This window comes from Desmodus rotundus, chromosome 6, assembly GCF_022682495.2.
Source record: "Desmodus rotundus isolate HL8 chromosome 6, HLdesRot8A.1, whole genome shotgun sequence".
NCBI lineage: Eukaryota > Metazoa > Chordata > Mammalia > Chiroptera > Phyllostomidae > Desmodus > Desmodus rotundus.
Genome location: NC_071392.1, coordinates 6,623,482 through 6,649,063, shown reverse-complemented (window position 1 = coordinate 6,649,063; position 25,582 = coordinate 6,623,482). Strand labels below are relative to the sequence as shown.

The following is a 25,582-nucleotide window of genomic DNA, read 5'->3' as shown; positions in this document are numbered from 1 at the left end:
ATATTTCTAAAGAGGGTTACGAGTGTAGTTTTTAGCTGTCTTTCAAGTTTTATTTATTCATTTATTTTTTAGGAACTTATTTTAGTTTGTCTTGTTTTTACGATGAATCGCTTAACTTATTGGATATTTGTTTCCTAATAATAGAGAATTCATTCAGTTCCTTAGAATTATCACTTAGAATCAGTGTCATCTATAAAATCTACGAACTCCTGATATCTTCCTTGCAGAGTTTGGTTTCCTCGCCTAGACTGAGACTGAAGGACAGTAGCACAAGTGAGAGTCCAAAGTCAGGCAAGTTCCAGAGAACCCGGGTCCCTCGGGCGGAGTCCGGCGACAGCATTGGCTCTGAGGATCGGGACCTTCTTTATAGGTAGGAACTTCCGGGAAGGCCTTCACTCCTAAGGGTCATGGTTTAGGTTGACGCAACAGGTCGTGCTCCTTACAGTTATGATGTTCGCAGTAATTAACTTGCATAGAACTTTGGAATAACTTCTGTCAGCCTGTCTTTCACCCAATGGCATCTTCCATTCTGGTGAAGTGGCTGGCTGCTGTGTTTCAGTATCAATATCCAGTTCTGCTGAGATGTTTAGTAAATGATAGTGCTTAGTGTGTGGCTGGGTTTCTAACAGTGGAACTGTTTCCTGAAGCATTGACGCATATAGATCTCAGAGAATCAAAGAAACAGACCGTCCTTCGATAAAGCAGGTGATCGTTCGGAAGGAAGATACTACTTCAAAATTGGAGGGGAAAAAGAATGCCGAAGAAAAGAATGTCTTTCCTTGTCAAGTTAACATCAAACAGAAAACACAGGTATGTCCTTGCAGGCGAGGGGATCAGGAGTCTTCCTGCACGAGGCGGAGCTCCTGGAGGACAAGGGCCGCGCCCTGCTCATCTCTGTGCCCCGGGCCACCAGAACGGTGTTCGGCCCCTGGGACCTCAGTAATCACTCTCGGATTCAGTTTAATTTTAGAAAGATCCTCTTTCTTAGAAAAGTAGGAAGCTGGTTTGATATTGTTGACATATTTATTTTTTACACGTTTGTCCTAAATATCCTTGAAGTGTTAACTATAAATTAAATGATGATGAAATGTGAAATTTATTTTTCTCTTAGAGTTTCTTTTACTCTAAGGAAAACTTTTTAGAAATTACAACATGCATGTAATTTAAATAAAGTGAATCAGATCATCCTTAATCTTGACCGTGTGGACATAGTCCCGATTATGATCTTAGTGTCAGCTGCAAGTCTTTTCATAGGGAAGGATGGTTGTAGTGTAGCCACTACAGTGTGTTACTTGTCTTTGGTGCGCAGTCTGGAGCTTGAACTGTGAGGCTGCACCGCTTAGACTTTCTGGGAATTTGGGAAATGGTTGGGTCAGCTGGCTTAGAATGGAAGTGTCAGTAAAGGGAGAGTGGTGACGGAGGCCGTTTCCCTCTCCCTGCGGGTCCCCCAGGAACTCAACAATGAGATCAACCTGCAGCAGACCGTGATCTACCAAGCCAGCCAGGCCCTGAACTGCTGCGTGGACGAGGAGCATGGCAAGGGCTCCCTGGAGGAGGCCGAAGCGGAGAGACTTCTTCTCATCGCAAGTGCGTGCGACATGCCGGCAACAGTCCTCCCCAGTTTCAAACCAGGAAAAACGCTAATTTCCGAGCAAGGGCCTTTGCTGATAATCTGTCTTAGTTGATCTCTGTTTTGTTGTTTCTACTAAGGTCGGTGGACACCCTAGATATTTGATGGTCACAAATATACTCTTTGGCAATCGCCACAGAGTGTATTGGTCTCGTTTAGAAACAGTCCTGTTGTTAATGTTTGAAATAGTAACTTGCATATCTTTACCCAGCTGAGAAGAGAGCGCTTTTGATTGATGAGCTGAATAAACTGAAGAATGGGGGGCCTCAGAGGAAGCATAAAGCTGCTCCCGTAACCCAGAGTGAATTCGCCCCGTCCAAAGGGTCGGTTACTTTGTCAGAGATCCGCCTGCCTCTGAAGGCAGATTTTGTCTGCAGCACAGTTCTGAAACCAGGTACGGTGTCGTTTTCCTTGGCATGCCTTCTAGATCTCCTGTTCGGTTGTGACCTCACCTAGGCCGGAACGGTGCAATGGGAGCGAGTAGAGGGCACGAGGAAAGATGCAAAGCTTCTGTCCTGGGACTTGGGCTCCTTTTGTGAAGATGTGTGTGAAAATAACCAAGGAAGTTTCAAACGTGGGTCACTGGTCCACACTGTCACAGGCGTGGCTCTGCCTGAAAGTAAGGCTGGCTAAGCGTCGTTCGAACATAAACTGTTTTCCTGAGATGAGGCACCCTGACACAGCAATCAGTCAACTTGCGTTAATTAATGTCATCGTGGAAAGCATTTGGGGCATCTAAAAGAACTGATTTTACTTCCTTTGTTCTCTGTGAAACTCGTCCCGTTGTAGAAATGTGTTCTGCAAGTTACGAATTACTGGCTGTGGGAGTGAAGAGCCCCACGGTGGAGATACTTCTACTGGAACTTTATTCCCTTCGCCCCTCTAGATTGGACAAGTCAACTTTTCTAAGCTGTGTAATCTCCTAGAAGTCACTGATGAGCAATGTGGGTAAAGGAGACCATGGCACCAGGCCCTGACGACCGGGCAGGATGATCATAGCAGGCTTAAGAAAATTGAGTTTTGGATTGTTTTAAAGGTGTCTTTGGGTTTTTGTGTGAGACATTCTCTTAGAGAGAAAGGAGGGCTAGACATAGGTGAGGAGTGAATTTCAGGTGCAGGGAAAATAAAGAGGAGCTCTTTGAAAGTGTGAGCGTTTGGGCAGGAAAGAGGTGACCTGCGTCCCAAGCCTCGCTGTTGTCTGGTTCGGCGGGTGGGGCGGAAGTCGTCGGTGATTCGGTGCGTGCCTTCGGGTCTGTGATTGTTTGATGACAGGTAGTTCGTGTTTTCACTAGAACGTTTCTCTAACTTGCACAGAAATATAGTATTTCAGTCTCAGTTTTATAATATAATAGTATATACTCAACTATATACTATTACCTAAAGAATTTGGGGTCAATAGGTAAAATTTGAAGTCAGCAGAAATTGAGGAATGTGGAGAGAAGTTATTTAATTTGTGTAATAGGAAGAGATTTGGTGAAGCTTATTCCAGAATTATGACCATCTGCTTATGTCTTACTTACCTTTTTGTGTCTAAAAAATTGATTTTAGAATTGTTCAGTAAATTTTATGTCAGTCAGTTGCAGTGTTACTTTACTCCTTTGGTCTTCCAGAATGCTGATTACCTAAATCTGATTGTGCTCGTGCTCATTACGTAATGTGGTTATTTCTTGCAGATGCAGCGACTTACTATTTCTTACTTATACTGAAGGCAGGAGCTGAAGACATGGTGGCCACTCCCTTAGCGAGTACTGCAAGCTCCCTCAACGGCGATGCCCTGACATTCCCGACGACCTACACTCTGTGAGTGCCCGGCCTTCGTGGTCAGACACACTTTCTTCTTAATGGTCGACGCGGCCTGAGCACACGGGCATTTATGGCCTTTGACGTGCAGGGTGCTCACTCTTTACACGGACCGACCACTGACTTTTCAGTGGGTGTAGCCCTTCTGTTGTGCCTGGGGGTGTTTACTGTCTGGAAGTGCTTTAAAATGCACGCGTGTGTGCATGTATAAAATATCATAATTTTCTAGGTGTGCTTTAAATCTAATGCACTTAATATTCAGTCTCAAGGAAAAGACATTTAATGTCATAGGTTTGTTTTGAGACTAGAGTCAAAATTCAGTTTGAAAAAAATTACTTTTGCTATTGAAGATCCTGAGTTGTAAAATACTAAAGAGAATATGTGACTGGTATTATAGGAAAAACTTGATTGTTCTTTCCAATTTTTATATTCTTAAGTGGTTTATAGCTATAGCCGTTAGTTAAAACAGTGAATTCCTCTCCTCTCGGTCTTGTAAGAGTGTTTGTGGCATCATCTTGAGATATAACTTGGTATTTTTCTTACAGTTTTAATGCTTTTTGTTTTCAGGGAAGATGTGTCCAATGACTTTGAAATAAATATTGAAGTTTACAGCTTGGTAAGCAGTTAAACTTTCTAAAGTAAGCACTAGTGTATTTTTCTTAGAGATACCGGATTTAAGCTAATTATGCTTTGGATTTGTTGTAGATGCAAAAGAAAGATCCCTCAGGGCCTGATAAGAAGAAGAAGGCGTACAAATCCAAGGTGAGAATGAAAGATACCCAGCGAAAATACACTAATCAGAAATAACAGATAGCACATGCGTTTCAATCTGGGGACAGTGTAATGACCGAGGTGCAGGCCCCGCATCTCAGTTCCTGCATTTCAGAGGTGTGAACGCTGAGAGTGAGCTTACCCTGAGTGTGTGGTCAGGGCCCCGAGTGTGAGCTCCGCATACACTCGGGCTCCCTAGTTCTATTCCTCTGTGTTTCCCTGACGGCTTACTTTTATTACCCTTTAAAATTTTCAAGCCATCATTTAAATAACTTCGTTAGTTTTAACTAAGAAGGAATGACAGTATGGGTAAAGCCATAATAAAAGACTTAAGTAAAATACATTCATATTTAAGAATTATTTATGTGGAGTGTCTCAAGGTTGGTTATTTTTAAGCTTTAAATCGTAATGTTTACTAGGAAGTGTACTAAGGTATCTTTTCTTTCAGGCTATTACTCCAAAGCGACTTCTCACATCTATAACCACAGTGAGTAGAATTTCTAAAAAAATGGAGCTTCCTTGTAAAACCTTCATGATACACATATGATTATAAATTGGTTAAACATTTCTAAACCCTTAGTGCTTTGGAAATCTTTAAAATACCATAATGGGGGGGGGGAATCTCTGATATTTACATAGAAAAAAAATGAATGTTTTCTGAAATGTAGTTCTTGCAGTGTTAAAGAGTTTTGCATTTAACATTCAAATCTTTGTATCTAATAAAGAAAATAATTTGTTGCTTCTTCCCACTCTTTTTTAGAAAAGCACCCTTCATTCTTCAGGTGAGTGGATGCTGAACTATTTGAGGCGCTAGACTAAGGAAAAGAACTGTGCGGCTGCGTACTTACACGAATAGGCAGCTTGGTTTCTGAGTGCTTAGCATAGTCTCCTTTGAAAGATACTGTCTGCATGGCTTAGTAACATGTGGGATCTCTGCTACTTCACATCCGTCCGGTTGCCGTTGTCAGACACCGCATAGGCCTCCGGTCACTGCCTCATTCAGGCTCCAGCAGGTGGTACACGCACGATACCTGCTCGTTGACCCCTGCGGCAGGTTGCGTTACTCTTCACCTGGCTGGACTGCCCTGCAGATTCTTTTGGTGCTGTTGACGCTGCGGGGCTGACTTCTTCTGACTTTGCCGACTATCCCCGGCATTACATCATGTCAGAAAAGCGTCTTCCCAGCACAGTGGGACCCGGGGTGCCAGGAAGCCAGGAACGGCCTTTTCTGGAATGAACTAGGCCTCTTTTTTCCCGAAGGGGATTGGGACTGGGCTGGTTTCACTCTCCTCTTTGGGGCTTTTGGTCTCTTTCTGGTACAGGAGTAACTAAGAAGCGCCGTGCGGTATAGTCTGTGTACTAATTATGTTCATCCGAGACGACAGCACTGAAGTCTTCTCTTAGCTCTCACAGGACAATTTGCCTTTACACGCATATTTTGAGGTTCTGTGTCTTTAAAAATCTGTCTGTCCCAAATGTTCAGAAGTGCCTATGCTTCCCTATAGTTAAATATAAAATATTTAACAGTTTGCTTTTTTTTTTTTTTTTTTAGCAAGTTTATGTGTTTCTACATCTTTAGAGATGGAGGAGACTGGTGCCGTTTTGTCTGTGGCAGTTTATTTTCATTGTGTCGGGTGAGGTGAGGGACTGTTACTTACACTTACAGAAGTCGCCCTGCGCTGAACCTCACTTCCTTTTCCTTTAGTCACAGCCAGTCCAGGAGGCCTCAGCGCCGTGCGCACCAGCAACTTTACGCTTGTCGGCTCCCACACGCTGTCATTGTCTTCAGTAGGGAACAGCAAATTTGCTCTGGACAAGGTAATGCCGATTCACGTACTTTCAGAGAAATTAGGTCCTTGGAAATGCGCTGGTACTATCAAGCATTTGACGTCTTTGAAAATCGGCGTTCTTAGAATTGTGCATTTTAACTAGGCATCGGTGTCCTACGTGATGTGTCTGTGTGTGTATTGCTCTCACTTGAGGACATACTGATTTTAGAGGGAGGGGAGGGAGGGAGAGGGAGAGAGACAGTGATTGGTTGTCTCTCATATGCACCCTGACCCGGGACCAAACCCACAACCCAGGCGTGTGCCCTGACTGGGAATTGAACCCGTGACCTTTTGGTTTACAGGACGACGCTCCAACCAACTGAACCACACTGGCCAGGGCTACATGATGTATTTTTTGATGCTGGAAATATTTCTCCCTGTGTCTTAACAGTTAAATCCTCGAAGTACTGATGCTGCTTTATTGTAAATGTCAGTTCTGACTGCAGAAGCAGTGAGAACTGACATTTAAATAAAAAGAAAGTGTTCTTTCTTTTTAAAGAAAAGTTCTTTCTTTTCTTCTTTTTAAATAAAAAGAAGTGTTATTTTTTAAAATTTTCAGTTACAGTCGACAGACTGTATTGTATGGGTTTCAGGTGCACAACATAGTGATGAGACATTTGTGCGCCTGGCAGAGCGATCCCCCCGGTGAGCCCAGCGCCGTCTGAAACCAGCCGTACGCGGTCATTACAGTGGCGTCGCCTGGCGTCGCCTGTACTCCCCGAGTTGTCCTGTACATCCCCACGACTCTTTTATTAACTGGAGGTGTCACTTCTTGCACAGAGAGGTCAGGTGTACAGTGTTAAACACAGTCACTTGCCCATTCGAACCAGTATTTTGAAAGAGTAGTATTTTACAGATTTAATTTTGACAAGACAAGGAAATTTAGGTTAATTTCTTAGAAAAGTCCCTATGGAACAAAGGAGTTCTTTCCCTCACTTTCCTCCCCGTTTAAAGCATCACCATTCCGATCTGCCTGATATCACAGAGTGCTTCCTCCCCATAAAGTGGTGTGCCTGAGCTGTTAATAACTAACGAGACCACTCGAAGGAGCGAGAGAACCGGAGGCAGAGGCTGGTTCTTGGGTTGACTTCTGCTTCACAGTACAGCGTGCTCTGAAATGCTGTAAGAGGTGAAGTATTAAAGATTGGGAGGCCTGCTTCCTAGTGTTGGCCCTGCGAGGAATGTCCCCTTTAACTTTGAGCAAAGTCCCTTCATTTCTCTGGGGTCTCATTGTCCAAGTGTAGAATAGCAGGCTACATGAAAACAGTGCGACTTTAAACTTTCATGAAACCTTTTTTTGTTTTTTTTAGTTGGTAGACAAAAACCAGACTATATTTGAAGTTTTGATGATTGTTAATGCATAAGTGTATTTTTTAACATGTTAATTAAAAAATGCTTGTACCTTTTATTTATTTAGTGATTCAGCTAGTTTAACACATTGAGTGACCCTGGGTCTTTTTTTCTCTTTATCTTTTATTTTGTTTGTTTTAGATAAATTATGATGTAAAAGAGCGAGAGCTACTGGGCTATTTGTTCCAGGAAAAGGTTGCCGTTTTTTCTTTGCTTGAAACTAACAAGCTTAAAAATCCTTAATTTTGGCCTGTATGTGTTTGTTTCACTAACCACTCTCGAGCCTTCTTGGTTATTTTGAATAACCAAGGACGTTCTGTACATTATCCTCTCTGTAGTCTCCTGAAGTTGGGCATCTTTACTTTGTTCTTCTCTTACTCGTGCATGTTTGGTATCGGCTTCCTTCTACGTTCTTTCTTCATGTTGGAAGTCTTTCAGATTCTATAATCTCTTCAACATTGATTTTCTGGGTACTAAGATAGAGAAATTAGCAACTATGTCTGAAGCTAAAATTTATTCGGTACTGCTTGTCCCCCACATAGTGAAATAGTGAAAGAGCTGTTGGTGGTGTGTTAAGTGGAAAGCTTTTGGTCACAGTTGGCCAATAGGCATATTGCTGTGTAGGTGATGCTTCGTTTATTAATTTTTAAATTAAAATGCATTTAACACTAAAATTACACTAAATATAATCGTACTTTAGATTTTTAATATCCTTGTGAAGATCAATTGCAAGCATTTTGTGGATATGTAGAAATGCTAATTTACGAACTGCTGGGTAGCCTTGTATTGTTTTACTTCTTGTTGAAACAAGACTTGTAAACTGGGGCTCTGTGACCTGTCCTCCTTCCTGGCTGTTGTCTGCGCTGCCGCCAGCTCCCACACGTGTACGGATTGCAGTCATCTCTAGGATGGAAGGGCTTCAGTGGCACACGGCCATGCAGAATGTGTGCATTTTTGAAATTTGTTTTGTCTGCCATTTTAGTTCAAAATGTCACAAAGTATTTCTATTCTCTTCATGATACTTTTGAATTCATAACTTAAATAGCTAGCCACATGATTGAGTGCAAAATCATTTAATTAAATTGGTTGTGTTTGATACTCTTAAAGTCTCTTTCCGCCTCAAATACAATTTTGATGTCAGATTTGCCCTAAATGTGCTTTTGTGAGTGCCAGAGAGAGAGCGTGTTTGTTTCAGTAGCTCGTAGTTGATGTAAAAGGATATTAAAAGTAGTTAAGCTTAGATGTCCTTTAAATTAGTGGGAAGAAATGCAAGCCCTTCTGTGCTCATATCATAATTCTGTTTAACTCTGAGAGAGTGAACAAGTGTCCTGTGTCTTCCCAGATGCCATCGGTACAAGGGGGCATTTGCCCGTTTCATGGGTGCCTTGACCAATAACAGTGGCACAGCACCCACCTCTGAGATCCCTTGAGTGGCATTGCCTCGCAGGTTCATGCAGACTGTTCGTTCTGAGGCACAGGTGGCAAACACAAGGCCCTCGAGCCAAATCCAGCCCCCCCACCTTGATTTATCAGCCTGGTACCTTGTTTCTACCTGGCAACAGCGCGGAGCTCTCTCTTAACTGTTAAAGAGTAGTTACATTTATACAGTCCTAAAGTTACATTCGGCCCTTTGAAGGCGACCTCGAGGCTGATGTGACCCCCGGTGAAAATGAGTTTGACACCCCTGCTAAGGGCTTAGGACACCTCCACCAGGAGCTTGCCTTCTGGTTGGAGGTTAGAGATGTCTGGTGGACAGTCTGGCATCCAGGAATTTAAATGACGAATCTCAGCGTATCGCAGACTCTCACATTCTTTTTTTGTCCCTTTGAATAGAGAATCCAAAATAGTCACGTTGTTGTTGTTCTTTTTAAACAGTCACAGGTTTTATTAAAAGTTTGTGGATAAAGGGAGGATATCCCAGTGCCCCTCTTCTGACTAAGAAACCCCACAGGTATTTCCACTCTCCAGGAAACAGAGACGGCACTTTAAACAGCACCAGGGCAAACAGTGAGCACCGCAGGATTCTGAGGCCATAGGAGGAGGGGTCAGGCGTTCTGGCGAGCACAAAGCTAGCTAATCTGGTGTATGCCTTTTGGGCTGGTATAATTAACAGTATCCCTTTCTCTCTCAGAAATATCCCAGTGTATAAAAATTACACAATTACGCTGGTTATAGGTTACATTTTACAGCTTTTAACAATAATCTTTGAGGTGTAGATAGCTTAATAGATCCTTTTGTTTGACAGAAAACAGAATAGGATCATAGATTTTTACACCTTTCCAAACTCAGCAGGGGGTAGCAACATTGACCCTTTTGTGAATGTTCTCCATTCACTTACTTTATCAGGACAAGCTTCTAACTGGGACTGTTCTCTGCATTCACAGCTGTAGAGTAAGAGGGGACATTTTCTTTTTATCTTTCAGAGATGCTTTTATCAGCAGCGTTTTCTGGACTAAGCAATGGAATCTATTAATTAGCATTGAGAGTCTAAGGTGCTTAAAACTGGCTATATGGAAAAGAAATGGCAAGGGAATTTATAGCAAATACAGTAATAAAACCTGATGTTTTAATTCTACATTATGGATCCCTTTTAAATTCAGAAACTTTGAGATTTATCTAATGGAATTAATCCATTGAAAACTATACTTTTTGGCCATGAGAAGATTAAATTGTTGGAAACACCTTACAATAAAAACTTTAAAATTTACACTGAATCAAGATTATTCCAACTAGGATATCGTTTTTTCCACTGGACAGCAGGAATGACAGCAGTATCATTTTTTAAAATTGATTTCAGAGAGAGAGAGGAAGGGAGAGAGAGAGAAACAGTGATTTACTCCACTTACTTACGCATTTATTAGTTGATTCTTGTATAAGCCCTGACTGGGATCAAACCCGAAACCTGTGTGTCTCAGGATGATGCTCTAACCCACTGAGCTACCTGGCCAGGGCAACGCCATTCTTTCTGACCCGGAGTCAGTATCACTTTAAATACGTGTATGTTACCGTTTTACTCTAATGGCTCAACTTCTCCAGTTGAAATTTTTATGTTTGTTGTAATCTGTAATTTAAATTTGAAACCTTTAAAAATTATCACATATACTTAAGCAGCGTTTATAATTTGAGATAATTTTGACATGAAGTGTCTCCACTAGTTAGTGATATGTTGATAAGGATGATTTATTTGAACATATTTCTTGTGTGAATATTTATTTAAAAAATTACTGAATTTGTTGGGGTAACAGTGGTTAATAACATTATGTGGATTTCAGGCACAACTTTGTACTATGACATCTATGTACTGTGTTGTGTCGGTGTTTTCAGTGCTAGAGAGACAGCAGGATTCTATTTGGGGAAAAAGTATTGCTCTCCCGACTTCCACCTAGTGAGGACAACAGAGTCTCAGTTTAGGCTCTTAAGTCTTGTTTCGTCAGTTTGTGCTTCCTGTGTTTTGCAGCTACGCTGTTAGGTGTGTGAACACTGGAGATTATTATGTCTTCTCAATGAATTGCTCACTTTGTCTCCGATAATCTTTTTTATCCTAACGTCAATTTTTGTCTGATGTTAATAGCTATAACCACAATAGCTTTCTTATGATTAGTGTTTGTATGTTGTATTTTGTCCATTCTTTCTTGTGAACACATCTGTCCATATATGTCAAATTTGTGTGTAAGCGTTTTGTATTTCTGTTCTTCGGCCTGACAGTCTTGTCCTCTCGCTGGGGTGTTCAGTCCGTGTGTTTCCAGTGCAGGGCTGGTACGGCTGGTCTAGTCTACCACAAGACCAGGCAGACGTACGGCCTACAGCGGAAATCTGGCTCATGGCCTGCTTTGTTGTGGTTTTTAAATTGTCCCTGACAACCACTAGTCTTCTTCTTGCTTCTCTGAGTTTGGTTACTTTAGATAACATCACCTAAGTGGAAACATGCAGTGTTGTCCTTCCGTAGGGCTTTTTTCACTTAGCACAATGTCTTCAAGCCTCATCCGTGCTGCAGCATCTGATGGAGTTTTTTTATGGCTGAAAACTATTCCATTGTATATATGTACCATATTCATTTTTCCTTTTTTTTAATGGAAGAACTCCCGGTACATATTTGCCCAAACAGTATTCTGTCAGCAAGTATGCATTGAATGCCTGGATATGATTCCACAGTAGGATACGGATACGGAAACAAACATGGAAAGGGCACAGTAGCTGACCACTAGGGTCTGCCGTGCGCGGGCGTGGGGCTGTGGGCTGGGACAACTAAGAAACGATGCAAAGCGGAGCTTCAAAGCCTGAAAGACAGACCTCACGCTCTGAGAAGGACAGCGTCTGGGAGGCCCAGAGTAATTTTCATGCTCAGAAGTCAGGGAAAGGAGACTCTGCCTCACTTCCCGGGTCCATCATCTGCTGATGGGCAGTCAGATCTACATAGTGAAAAGTTTTTAATTTTGATGAAGCCTAATTTGTCAAGTTTTTCTTTTGTTGCTCATGCTTTTGGTGTTATCTGAGAATCCATTGCCAAATCCATGATCATTGAAGATTTACCTTTATGTTTTTATGTTCCTCTAAGAGTTACGGTTTTTTAGCTTCCATATATAGGGCATCGACTCATTTGGAGTTAGGTTTTGTATGTGATGTGAGGTAGGGACCCAGCTTTCTTCTACATGTGGGTGCCCAGTTTCCCAGCACCCTGTGCTGAAAAGATTGCTCTTTCTTTATTGAATGGTCTTGGTACCCTGCTGAAAATCAATTGGTCATAGAGGTGTGGGTTTATGTCTGGACTTTCAGTTCTTTTCCTATGCTCTATATGTCTGTTCTCATGCCAATACCATACTGTTTTGATTATGGTAGCTTTGGATTAAGCTTTGAAACTGGGAATTGTGGTTCTTCCAGCTTTGTTTTTCTTTTTCAAGATTATTTTGGGGCCTCTTGCAATTTCATGTGAATTTGAGGGTCAACTTTTTAATTCTACAGTACACTGTTATTTATCCCTGAGTAGTATTTTATTTTAAAAATTATCTTATTTAATTTTAGACAGAGGGGCAGGGAGGGAAAAAGAGTGGGAGAGAAACATCAATATGCTAGAGAAACATTGATCGGTTGTCTCCCACACCCCTCCCTGGGGACCTGGCCTGCAGCCCAGGCATGTGGGAATCAAACCAGTGACCTTTAGTTTGCAGTATGATGCCCAGCCCACTGAGCCGTGCCGGCCAGGGGCTGAGTAATATTTCATTGCATTAATATACCAGTTCATGTATCCAGTCTCCTACTGAGTATATTTTATTGATGGAGAATGGATAAGCACTAGCATTCTGTTCTTAAATCTGAGTTTTCTTTATCACATTAACTGGGACTTGAGATTTTATTTTTATCAGCTTTAACTTGAATGGATTTATTCTTTTAAAGTGTTTGTTGCTGAGGAACCAGTGGCTGTCGGCCACTTCATATTTTCGCTTTAGAAAAGAGTGTTTGCAAGGCATACTATTCTCTATTCATGACACACCTGTTTTATCAAGAAAAATCAGTTTGGAACTCTTTTGCAAATAACTTACTGTCTTTCTTTGCAGGTGCCCTTTTTATCTCCTTTGGAAGGTCATATTTATTTACAAATAAAATGTCAAGTGAATTCAAGTGTTGAAGAAAGAGGTTTTCTAGTAAGTAATCAGTATGCATTTTCTTTTTTCTGCTTTGTGGATGTAGACTTGGCTTCTGGTTGGAAGGCAAGCCCGTCTGAGCAGGTGGTAAATCGGCTCATAAAGCTGTGTTGCATTCCCACTGTGTGCCAGTCCCTGTGCTGGCTGGGACTATGATAGGCCACAAAATAACCCCTCTGCTCAGGAGCCTTCCATTTGGCAGGGAGAGGGACTCGCGAACAGGTAAGGACGACCCAGCGCTACGACAGGAGGAAGCGTAGAGGGCGTGCGTGTTCGTGAACAGGTGGGATGTTGTCTCTGAGTGTGGGTAGGAGGCTTAAAGAAAGCTGCGGGAAGAAGTACCTTGTACACCACCGAGTAAGTGAGGCAGAGAGAAGATGCTGCAGATGAAGGGAGGGGAATGTGCTGTGGCCCAGGGCCCCCCCTTCTACCCCCCCGAGGAAAGGGTGCCCCATGGGGATAGAGGCAGGTGTCTCAGAGGGGCTGGAGTGCAGAGTGTGAGTGGGTGTGTGAAGGGCAGTGAGCACAGTGATGGGGAGGGCTGTGCGTTTAGGGGGACTGGGATCGCTGTTCAAGGGCCTTTTAAAGAATTTGGACTTTATCCTGAAGCCAGTGGGGGACTCTAGTCGGATTTTCAGCAAAGGACATCAAATTTGGGGTTTTGAAATCTCCCTCTGACTGACATGTGGAAGCACGTTGGAGGGGCGACCCTGAAGATATCCGGTGATGGGGACAGCAGTCCAGAAGGAGGAGCCTGTTGTGGGGAGAGGAGGAGGAGGAGGAGGAGGAGGAGGGAGGGCAGCCCCCTCCTTGGGCTCTGGTGGGTGGAGGAGCAGAAGCAGGGCTGGGATCTGGACGAGAGATCCACCTGCCTTTGGCCTTAACATTCCGTACTGCCCTGGCTTGGTTGTACGTCTACTGCCTAGCCATCCTTCTACCGTTGCTGAAAGCAACATATTGGGGGGACAGAATTTCAAAGTATATTGTAGACATTAGCATGCTCCCTGAAGTCTTAGGTGTAGATCCCCTGAGTTTTGACACATACATATATCTATGTACCCAAAGTTTTAATTAAGATATGAAACCTTACCCCAGAAAGTTCCCTCATGCCCCTGGCCAGTGCATCCCTATCCAAGGTATCAGGTTTTAACGAGTTAAGTTTTAAACAGTTTGAATTTTAGGTGCCTGGAGACATGTTTCAAGGATTGGAGTTTGGAGTTCAAGCACTTTAGCTGAGATGAGATTTGGAAATCTGCAGCACGGAGACCGTGATTTCAGTGCCGGGGGCATTGGGTGGGGCAGAGCCAGCAGGAACCCCAACAGCTGACCCGGGAAGAGAAGCTCCCGCAGGGCACTTCAGGGAAGCCAGGGGGGGTCCGTGTCAGCTGCTGAGGCAAGAGGCAGCTTGAGTGCCAGGCTGGATAACTGTCAGAGGCCACGGGGCTCACTCACAGGTGGTCGCTCTAGTCTCAGTTGGAGCAGGAGCTGGGTTGCGGGTGGTTGTCAAGTGAGTCGGGGGAGAGGAAGGAGAGCGAGCAACTCTGGAACAAAGTCTGGCACGAGGGAGCAAGTAGGGTGTGGTGCTTGACCGGGTCTGGAGGGTGGAAGAAGGATTTTGTTGAGATTTTATTACAGTCAGACAGACTTGGGTCTTCGAATACAAGGGGGGCGCTTCTTAGAGGGCTGGGCAGTGGGGACAGATGAGGTCCTGAGGGGAGAAGAAACCAGACCCAAGCTGCAGTTCGTGGTCACGGGGTTGGCCTCATGTAGAATCCTACGGTGCCTGTCACCAGAGGAGAACCGGATGTGTGGAGGATACGTAGAGGGTTGTGGGTGTGTGCGAGAGGTGGAGAACTTCCAGGAGCTTTGGTTTTCTCGTGAAGCAAGAGTTCGAATGACAACTGCGAAAGGCGTGGAAGGAAGAAGGAGGGGCACGGGAAGGAAGAAGGAGGGGCACGGGAAGCCACAGGTCCCTTGACGCAGATTCCCTGTTAGCTGTTTCCACACGTAGATCCAGCAGGTGGCACTAGATGTTCTTGGAGAAGCGTTCTCATAAATTCCTGAGTTGAAGGCAGTGCTTACTCAGTGACCTTTTCTCTTAATGTAAATATTCCCATATTTTATTGGAGACGCCTTGGGCAGCTGGTAGACTCTGGCAGCTCGTTTACTTGCATATGACGCCTGAGCCATCTGAGTTTTGAGCTGGGCTCTTAACTAGTTTGTTTCTGACAGAGCCCTTACCTGACCCAGATAACGGCAGTCCCCTGCCTAATCAATGCATTTTCATGACCTATGCCCTCTCCGAAGAGCAGAGGTGGCAACTGAATTTCAAGTTGTTCAGTTCCCTTCCTGCCGGCTGTGGGGAGGAGTCGGCCAACCGACGAGCGGTGCTGAGTGGCTCTAAGATGCTGCTTGCCCGGCTCTGGCTGGACTGCGAGAAGCCAGAGAAGGGCGTTCTAGATCGCCCAGAAGGTTCTAGTTCTGCCTTGTGACCCTGTGTTTCACTTATTTCCTTGGCCCTCGGTTTCCTTGGCTATAAGAATTAATCAGCTGACCTCTGGTCATTCCTCTCTGATCGTAGCCGAGAGCAGTAGCCACTTCTGTTATTCTTCTCCCTCAAATTTTTCCTTGTCTGTTACCTTTATGATGTAAAAGGTGAACATAAACACAGGAGGGAGCTGGTGAGTCATTCGGACCAACTTTGTCCCCGAGGTTGAAATAAGATGACTGTCTTACTTCCTTGGGTGGCTGTGAGCGGGTGTCACCTAGGAAAAAAGCATGCCTTGGGGAGGGACGTGGGTAGACTGGGGAAGAGAAAAAAAGGTGGGGTTAAGATGCCAGATGGTTGGAGTAAGGTAATTAATTTAGCTAATTAATTAAGCTCATAAATTTGAGGGTTTTTTCTATCATGGAAGCATTTCTTCACACAAAGTAATTTTCCTCTGTGGGAGATTGCACTCCCAACTGAGCCACGTTTTGGTAAATTTACACAAGTTAGTGCACCGCGGAGAGTGTCCGTCCGACCCTCAGGGTTTGGTGTGGGGCTTTGTCCAGCCATTTGAAGTGGATGCAAAGATACTTTTGGATTGTCTGTATTAGGGGTCAGCAAAGCAGGCCCACCATTTGTTTTTGTGAAGTTTTATTGGCACACGGGCTCATTTGTCTCCACAGTGTCTGGGGCTGCTTTGCGCTGCAGCAGCGGCCACGCAGGTGGTTGTGGCAGGGCCTGGGCGGCCCACAGAGTCCAGACCTGTACTCCGCACTGCCCAGGAAGGCCTGCCAGCCCCTGGCCGAGAGCACCGCTACGCTTTTGCCTTGCTTTGTTTCTTAATGCATGTAATGGTTTCCAAAGGAAGTCATTTTTAAATTAAAACCAAGGACTTACGTAAATTAGGGCTCCATTATGACTGCAACTAAACAATCGTGGGGGGAAGCAGCTTCCGCTTACCCTGTTGCAGTGGAAGCACTTGCACGGAAAACCCCACATGTCCCAAGTGACCTGTTCCAGAGCCCTGCCCTTAGCCAGCAGGACTGCTTCACTCCCTTTGGAACGGAACTGGCGCTCCTGAGGCGTGGGCTGGCCGGCACCCAGCGGTAGGGATGCGCCACGTCCAAGCGGGCCTGGTGGCTCCGAGTTGGGGTGTGCATCGCCGTAACCCATGGGGGCATGTAGTCATGAGCTGACTCTTCTCGAGCCCTGTTCTGTTGTCCTCCATAAAAACTGAAAGCCAGTCTGCTGTGCGGAGTCTAAGTGATAAGCTATTACTCATTTGTTTTCAATATATAAGGCATGATATTCTCATCATTATACTCTCCAACACTTGAAGTACTTTTATTTAAGAAGCATTTGGTTAGGGGTACTATGCTTTTAAAAAGTCTAACATTAGGTAGATGTGTGTATTTGGGGTTAACATGTGAAAGTTCTTAAATGCGCTGTGCCTGTAGATGATGCTGAAAATCTGGGTGCATTTCTGGGTGTGAGCAGTCAGTGACTTGCATTCCTAAGGTAAAAGGCATGATGAAAAATAGCGCACATCGATCGTGAAGTTGAAGTATTTCAACGTGCTGACGTTTAACCAATGCAATTAACACTCACTTGATCCTCAAGTTTCTAAAGTCAGTATTTCATTGACTTTTTTAGACCATATTTGAAGATGTTAGTGGTTTTGGTGCCTGGCATCGAAGATGGTGTATTCTCTCTGGAAACTGTATCTCTTACTGGACTTACCCAGATGACGAGAAACGAAAGGTAAAGTTAAGAGTGCTGGTCGCTGGTGAAGCCCCAGCTGGCTTCACGCCGTGTGCATGCAGGGGGCTCCACCACCCACCCAGGTTCCTCCGAGAGCATCTACTAAACCTATTAAGTAACAAGACCCCTCATCTATTAAGAGGGGTAGGGGTCTTGTTACAGGATGTGTGTGTGTGTGTATGTTTACTATTTTTGTGTTTTATCCATTCCCTGTGATTTGACCACTCTTGAAATACCTTAAGGCATATATTTGTCTTTCTTTCCTGCTAGAATGTTTCATAATATTTTTCTTGTCATTTCTAGTCAGAAATATATTAAGTTTACTTTTGTATTATTGTAGCCATGTAAAATTTCATTTAAAAATGTATTGGGAGATACTTAGGAAGTTCAAAAAGAATACAAAACAGTGTCCATCGGCCTCTGTGTTATCAGTTCCGTTGAGGCTCCGAAGTAAGTTTCTCTCCCCCGTAGTGCTAATCCCTACCCTGAAGTTTTGCTCCCACGTATTTCTTTAGTTTTTATTACGTATGTCCCTATTCCTAAGCAGTGTGTGGCTGCAGTTGCATCGTTTTCAGCATTATACAACTAACACCCACTTGCGTTTCTTGGCTCCCCATGGTCTGTGCGGTTGGTCTGGGTTGCCAGGTGGAGCTCTGGTTTGCGGAGCTCCCGCCCTTTCCCTGCACTGAAGTGTGCATCGTACGAGCTCCCCACGGTCAGTTCATCCATTGTCGTCTCTCTGGACTCTTCCGTGATGTCCAGTCACTGCTGGAACGGACAGGGCTGCCGTGGCCTGGCTGGGTGTGTGCACGGGCGAGAGCTCTTCCTTGCGTGTGCAGCTTGTGGCCGATTTGCCGGGTTGTAGAGTTTGCACGCCTTCAGCATAACTGGGTTTTGTCACCTGGTTCTTGAAGTGGCTGTACAGTGGCTGTTCCCATCAGCACAGTTCCCGGTGCTCCGCGTCCCCTCCAGCACTTGGCACGTCAGCCTTTTCGCTCTTGTCAGTGTCGTGGGTACGAGCCTTTCAGCTCCCTGAGCTTTATTTTCTGTTTCTGTGAGGAAGCATTGAGAGCCAGCATCTTTTCTTGTATGTTTTGGCTATTTATATTTTCTGTGAATTGATTTATCTATATATTTTACCCATTTATGGTACCTTGCAATTTTTTTATTCCCCTTGTCTTTTGCTTGGCATGTATTTTATTTATTTATTTATATTTTTAAAAGATTCATTTATTTATTTTTAGAGAGAAGGGAAAGGAGGGAGAAATAGAGGGAGAGAAACATCAATGTGTGGTTGCCTCTCATGCACCCCCCTACTGGGGACCTGGCCTGCCACCCAGGCTTATGCCCTGCCTGGGAATTGAACCAGTGATCCTTTGTTTCACAGGCCGGCGTTCAATCTACTGAGCCACACCAGCCAGGGCTGGACTGTTTTGTATTGTCAACAGCAGTGAATGAGAGTTTGTTACTTGCCCCTCAACCAGTCAGCAGAGGTCATTACTGCTCTTTCCAGAGTTAGCAACTCTCGTGTTTTAGAGTGGCATATTGCACTGTAATTTCTTTTTTAAGTCCCCAGCCGAGTGCCCACTTTCGTTGGCTGTTTATAACCTGCTAGTGCCTGCCAGTCCCCTACTTTCGGGACCACTCGGCCTCCCGAATGCCTACTTCAGCTCTCAGAGGAGTGCCGCGGCTTCTAGCAGTTAGCCAGAGCCGAGGTGGGGCCTCGCTCGCTGGAGACCCGTGGGAGATACTGGCAGATGAAATGACACGTCTAGGTTGCTGTTCGCAGAGGGGAGGAAGCGAGTGGGCTGTGCACAAAAGGTGCTGGATGGGGGTTTCTAATTGTTAAAGCCGGGGGGCGGAGCGTGCGACTTCAAGACGCTGTGTGTTTGTTTGTTTTTGTTTTTTAAATATCCTATCTGCTTGAAGTTTTCCCTAACAGAGTGCATTTTTTAAGTTGACTAACAGCTCCAGTTGACATTTTGGTTTTTATTCTTATGTCCCTTTATGTTTTTTATTACTAAGAAGCATAATAGAGGGTGGGGCAAAAGTAGGTTTACAGTTGTTCATATGGAAAATAATACAATGATGAATAAGTAATCATACAAGAATAAACTGTGTTTCACATACAACCATAAACCTACTTTTGCCTCATCCTGTGTATTACTTATATTTCTCTAACTTAGTATAATTAAATTTTAAATTAATGGCTTTTTAAGTTTACACGAACTTAAATGCTGCTTATTGCTTACTGACTTAAATGGTCATATTTTCTACTAATAATGTTTTTAAATGTTTTCTTTTGAAGAATCCCATAGGAAGGATAAATCTGGCCAATTGTACCAGTCGTCAGGTGGAACCAGCCAGCAGAGAGTTCTGTGCTAGACGCAACACCTTCGAATTAATCACTGTCCGGCCACAGAGAGAGGACGACCGAGAGACTCTTGTCAGCCAGTGCAGGGACACACTCTGTGTCACCAAGTACGTGCCGGGCTGTGAATGGTTCTGTGAACAAAGTAACTGCCCGCCCACCAGGGTCTTTCCAGTGTAAGAAACACCAGAGGTGGCCCTTGTCCTTAAAGAGGGCGCAGTCTGAATAAGGACACAAAACGCACAAACTATCTATCGGTAGGAGAACAATCGAATAACCAATTAGTAGAGTCAAGAAAAGCATAACATTTAAGTTGCATCTGAGCTAACCATGTTTTCGGTATAGTCCTGGTGTAGCCATTTGCAAGGCCGTTAGCTAATATGCTTTGGGTTGAGTTAGAAGATTTCATGTATAATTGAGAAGTCAAGTGTTATTTAAAGACATTTACACATCCTTCCTCTTCATTCCAACATACCTTGATCGGTCAGGTGGCTCACAAAAGCAGTCGTGCTGCTCTGCACATTTCTGCTTGGAGATGAACAGAATGAAGTCTTGGGAGTGTCCCTTTTTGTTGACATGAAGCTTATGTTTAAGATACAAAGCTTATTGTTAAGTCTTAAGATTCTTTTGCTCAGATGCCCAAGAGAAGCTTAAAGACCACTTTCAGTGTACAAAGCTGTGAGTAGGGACAAAGGTTCGAACTTGACACAGTCTTTATTAATGAGGCTGTTGGTGGGCCTTGCTGACAGGGAGGTGGGTAGAACTGGCCCCATGAGTTTCCGATGTGAAAATACTAGAAAGCTACATCCAAGAGACACTATGTATTAAAACAGCAAAGTTGCCTGGATACTGCCAATTTGTTTTAGAATAGCTGGGCAGGGGACCCATTCTCTGGGAATTCTGGATGTTTAGATTACTTCGGATTAGTTCAGTTGAACTCCTTCCCTCCTTCGCTCTGGGGACCTCTGTGGGCAGTGGCATCAGGCAAGACAGTAGGGGCGCAGTGGGCTTAGTCATTTTGTTTGTCCAGGTTCACGGTCAGCGGGGGAACCAAACAAACCAGTACAAGTGGTTCCTGGCCACCAGGCCCATTTTAATTTAGCCCTTTTAAATAGTACATTTTTCACATAGTTATTGCTTTTATGTGCTAATGAGCCCTCCCAGACTTGTCCTTGCCCGTCTCCTGTGGTAGAAACAGCGGGGTCCCACGGTGCTCCGACTCCTCTGCACTTCACTGCCCGCCGTTTTTCTCATTCTAACACTATCGTGATTGGGTGGACACTTCTTCATCTAAGCTTTTGACACTTGTGTTCTCAATTCAGTCCTGGCTGAGTCTTTAGCTCTGCTTGGTGGCTTCTCAAAACTGTTGTGATCATATATTTTGTAAAATGTGAACATTTTACTGCTCTGCATTCTCCTTTGCCTCACTTACCTGTTTCCACACAGGGCCTTTTATCTACAGTTAATGTATCTCATTTTTGTTTCTACTAACCAACCTTGCTGCCTTTCCCTCCTTCAGTACAAAGGCTTCTCTTCTGATTAATCTTGCCTGCTTCCCGCTGTAGCCCCCACGTGGGAACTAGAGACGCTTCCCCACGTGCGAGGGCCGTGCTGCTCAGTGGAGCTTTGAAGTCGACAGAGCTCAGTTTAAGTCCCGACTCAGTGACTTCGCGAGTGTAGCCGTGGCAGGTTAGCTCTGCTGGCCTCTGAAGACATTTACTGTGCAAATTACCCTCCAGAGGGGCGGGGGAGATTCGGGAGTGGGCACACGTAGGACAGTGTCAAGAGGCACATGGAATGAACTCTGCAAACGGTCACTATCATGATTGTCAGCATTGCATCCTTGCTCACTGACTGCTAGGTGACCCCTCGCTGCTTATCCGTGCTCGTGCCGTTTCTGTTACCAGTGGAGAGCAAAGGAGTCCGATGTAAAAACCTTCCAACAACCATCTGTCCCCAGTAGGACACTCTGGCCTGTGCGTTAGAGAGTTACCCCTCCCCGACCCTCGCCCGCCCCGTCAGTTCCTCATTCAACTTGCAGCCAAATGCAGCTGCAAAGACGAGACTCCTGGAACGGATGGAGAGGTCAGGGTGGGTGCAGTCTTAGGGTCTTCAGATCATCCATTGGGAACAGCATGTTCCACTCACACAGTGGCACAGAAATAATGGGGACGGTGGGGGCCGCTCTCACCTGTGCAGCCGGCGGAGGTCCTCGAGCCTGTGGTTCCAGCTCCTCGGGAGCCGGAGTCGGAGGGATTCGGGGAGCGCCCGATTGAGGCCTGTGGTGTGCCAGCTCTTGCGAGGAAGTTGGCTGCACTTAGGGGGTGGTCCACACCACCTGGCTGCCCAGGCCGGACCACCTGTGCAAGGCAGTGACCATGTTTGGCGTGGAAACGCCCTCATTTACCAAATGTCACCAGTGTGTGTTATATTCAGCTAACCAGCCTACAGTGTAACTTTTTACCCTTATAATTGGAGAAGCGTCTCCCTCTGGGGCTCCCCAGCATCCACAAAAAGAGGGTAAAGAGTAACTTGGGTTTGTTTAGCCTTTCCCCCTAGTGAGAGTGCGGGGAGGTACGGAAGGGTCCTGAGTGGGGAGGACGGTTCCTGAGCGGGTCCTGAGCGTTCCTGTGTCTGTTCCTGTAGGCACTGGCTGTCCGCAGACACCAAGGAAGAGCGGGATCTCTGGATGCAGAAGCTCAATCAAGCGCTTGTTGATATTCGCCTCTGGCAGCCTGATGCCTGCTACAAGCCCATTGGGAAGCCCTAGGCTGGGGCAGTTTCTGGGCTGTCATACGTGTATCTGAAGAGCATCAGACAGGCTGATTGCATTTTTTGCTTTAAAAAACGAAAGGGGATGTGCCAATATTCACTACATATTATGCAGTATTTATGTCTTTTGTATGTAAAACTTCAGCTGATTTGTCTTCTGTCATTCGTAAATAATTGGAGGAAAATTCATTATAGTTGATTTTACTAAATCTTAATTTAAAAGTCTCATTTTCCTATAAATCTAATTACTCAGTTATTCATAATAATTTTTTTTTTAAGTAAGAAATTTTAAGTTGTCTTCTTGGTCCTGCAGGTCTCAAAGTAGAGAGTCTTCAGGGGTTAGAGGTCATTCGTTCTGTAGCCTGAGTACTTCCTCATGCGGGTGGCGGTCCTTCATCGCGTCTCTCATCGGGTCTCTCGTTACTAGAGACTGAGAAAATGTCCGAGGGACCTTACAGACACGTTTGTGGTGACGGCGGTGAGGACTGTTTCAAATGACAGATGCGCATTAGTTTCAAGCTTGCGGCTTCAAAGAGGAGATGGGACTTAGGGGGTAATGTGTAAGATGTGGGGTTAAGTGTTTTATTTAGAAGACTTAATAATCATATGGTTTACATTTTCTCAGTTACTTTAGATGCTGTGTGGTGCACATTTTCATAGAATACAGGCTTTTAAAAGTAATGATTTTTGCTGTGTATCTTACAGACTCCTCAAAGATACTTGGCATGTTAGTTTTTCTCTGTTCTGGTAACAAGAACAGATGTAAATTCAAGAGCTTTTATATACAACAAGCACACTTTACAAGCTGCTGTGGACTAACACTTCGCTTGCCAAAGTTCTTGACTTTCTTTCTTTTCATGTCCATAGATGACGGTGCCCAGAAATCCGTTATGAAATCATTTGAAAAACTATTAAGTAAGGTATTGCCTTAAAAGCCTAATACTTTATTCTTTATTTTTTTGTTATAAAATATTGTAAGGCATGGTCTCAAACTTTTAAGTACACTTTGAGTTTCCTTGAATTATCAGAGTTATCAGTGATCTCATTTATAAACACTAAATTCTGTCACCTGTCGTTTTATCTTTCTTGTTTTAAATGTGTTTTATGTGTACTATACAAATGTATTTTATGATCTCTTACCTAAATAAATACTTGCAAATGGCTTACAGAATCAGTTATTTAAGCAATCTTATTGGCAATCTATTTGGAAAAAATAATGAAGGAAAATTTCCCTAATTTGGTGAAGGAAATAGACGTGCAAGTTCAGGAAGCACAGAAAATCCCAAACAAGATGGACCCAAAGAGGGCCACTCCAAGAAACATAATTAAAATGCCAAAGGTTAAAGATAAAGAGATAATCTTAAAAGCAGCAAGAAAAAGGCAGTTAGTCACCTACAGGGGAGTTCCCATCAGACTGTCAGCTGGTTTCGCACAAGACACTTTGCAGGCCAGAAGAGACTGGCAAGAAATATTCAACGTTATGAAAAGCAGGGACTACAGCCAAAGTCGCTCTACCCAGCAAAGCCATCATTTAGAATCGAAGGGCAGATAAAGAGCTTCCCAGACAAGGTCAAGTTAAAGGAGTTCACCATCACCAAACCATTATCATATGAAATGTTGAAGGGACTTACTTAAGAAAAAGATTGTCAAAACTATGAACAATAAAATAGCAACACATTCTTCTCAATAATTGAATAAAAAAAACTAAGCAAACAAAAAGAGCAGACAGAATCATGGATACAGAGAACGTTTTGAGGGTTGCCAGGTTGGGGGTGTTTTGGGGGAATGGGGAAGAGGTGAGGGGATTAAGTACAAACAGGCAGTCACAGAATGGCCATGGGGATGTGAAGCACAGTATAGGAAATGGAGTAGCCGAAGAACTTGCGTGCATCATGCATGGACCTGAACAGTGGTGTGGGGATTGCCTGGGGCAGTGGGGGTGCTGGGTGGACGGGGGCGAAAAAGGGAGAAAAATTGTGACAACTGTAGTAGAATCAATAAGACATAATTTTGAAAGTTGTGTGGTGTGCTGCTCCGCATGCCCAGGCTGCGGGGCTTCTCGAGGGGGTTTTCATGACAGCTCTTCCATCTTATTGTCAGTGTCCAGGGCAGGCTTCCTGTGTGCCCTTTGGGCTGCCGTGAGTGAGCAGGGGCCGCTTCCATGGGTTTTTGATGTACATTTGGGGGGGGGGGGAGGGTGATCCCCAAGTGCTTGGCAGAGACTGAGTGGAGAAGGGACATCACCAACCAAAAGCAGGAATAGGTTTGGTGGGATTGAGGACAAGGTCCCTTTTACTTATAGACTTGTGTTTATTGTAGGCATTACGTATGATGGTACAAAATTCGAAAGGCACGAGGAGGCGAATGTGAAAAGTATCTCTTCTCCCATTGCCATAACCACTTTTGCCAGTTTCTGTGTTCTTCTAGAGAGAGTCTATGCATATTACACAAATTACACTCTTTTGTTTATGTTTATTGTTTATTGATATGTTTATTTGAGAGAGAGAGAGAGACATCGATTGGTTGCCTCCCATATGTGCCCTGATTGGGGATCGAACCTGCAACCTTTTGGTGTTCAGTGATGATCCAACCACCTAAGCCACCCGGCCAGGACAGACGTGTTCTACTCTTTTGTTCATAAAAAACATTCCACACAACTATTTGTTGTAAGCTAAAGGAAAAAAAGCATTCTATCTTAGTATATATAAACCGCAGGGGTGTCAAACTCATTTTCACCGGGGGCCACATCAGCCTTGCAGTTGCCTTCAGAGGGCCGAATGTAACTTTAGGACTGTATCAATGGAACTACTCCGTAACAGTTGAGCGAGAGCTCGGCGCTGCCTCCGGGTAGAAACAAGGTGGAGGGCCAGATTCGGCCTGCGGGCCTTGTGTTTGCCAACTGTGATATAAAGGCTATATAAAATTCAGTTTTAGAAGAAAGTTAATTTAAGGTGATTGTGGAACAGCAAGATAGAAATACCTTGTAAACAGTGAAAACTGCTGCTCGAAAGAGTTCACTGCCCTAGGCCCGGGGGATTGCTGGGAGCGCTGGAGTGGACGGGTCATCTGGGGAGCGTGAAGTGGACAGAGAAGCAAGGACGAAAGGAACACATTCTCTAGGGGAAACATGGAAAAGGAGTGGCCAATGACATGTCCGCCAAAGAAAAATGA

At 44.3% G+C, this 25,582-nt stretch overlaps 1 protein-coding gene across 2 annotated transcripts in view; it reads left to right on the top strand.

Moving 5' to 3' along the window:
• Window positions 1–23,582, top strand: part of ANLN (anillin, actin binding protein) — a 48,879-nt gene extending 25,297 nt beyond the window's left edge. Inside the window, exons 11-25 of one of the 2 annotated variants that reach the window (XM_045197421.2) lie at window positions 228–370; window positions 648–810; window positions 1,452–1,587; window positions 1,842–2,024; window positions 3,304–3,430; window positions 3,998–4,046; window positions 4,136–4,192; window positions 4,650–4,688; window positions 4,962–4,983; window positions 5,907–6,019; window positions 7,522–7,575; window positions 12,933–13,019; window positions 17,161–17,268; window positions 19,577–19,749; window positions 22,286–23,582. In XM_045197421.2, coding sequence (XP_045053356.2) covers window positions 228–370; window positions 648–810; window positions 1,452–1,587; window positions 1,842–2,024; window positions 3,304–3,430; window positions 3,998–4,046; window positions 4,136–4,192; window positions 4,650–4,688; window positions 4,962–4,983; window positions 5,907–6,019; window positions 7,522–7,575; window positions 12,933–13,019; window positions 17,161–17,268; window positions 19,577–19,749; window positions 22,286–22,409 — 1,578 coding nt within the window. In that variant the 3' untranslated portion in view covers window positions 22,410–23,582. The remainder of the gene's footprint in view (window positions 1–227; window positions 371–647; window positions 811–1,451; window positions 1,588–1,841; window positions 2,025–3,303; window positions 3,431–3,997; window positions 4,047–4,135; window positions 4,193–4,649; window positions 4,689–4,961; window positions 4,984–5,906; window positions 6,020–7,521; window positions 7,576–12,932; window positions 13,020–17,160; window positions 17,269–19,576; window positions 19,750–22,285) is intronic. The other variant, XM_024562994.3, reaches the window with a different exon arrangement.
• The last annotated feature ends 2,000 nt before the right edge of the window (window positions 23,583–25,582 follow it).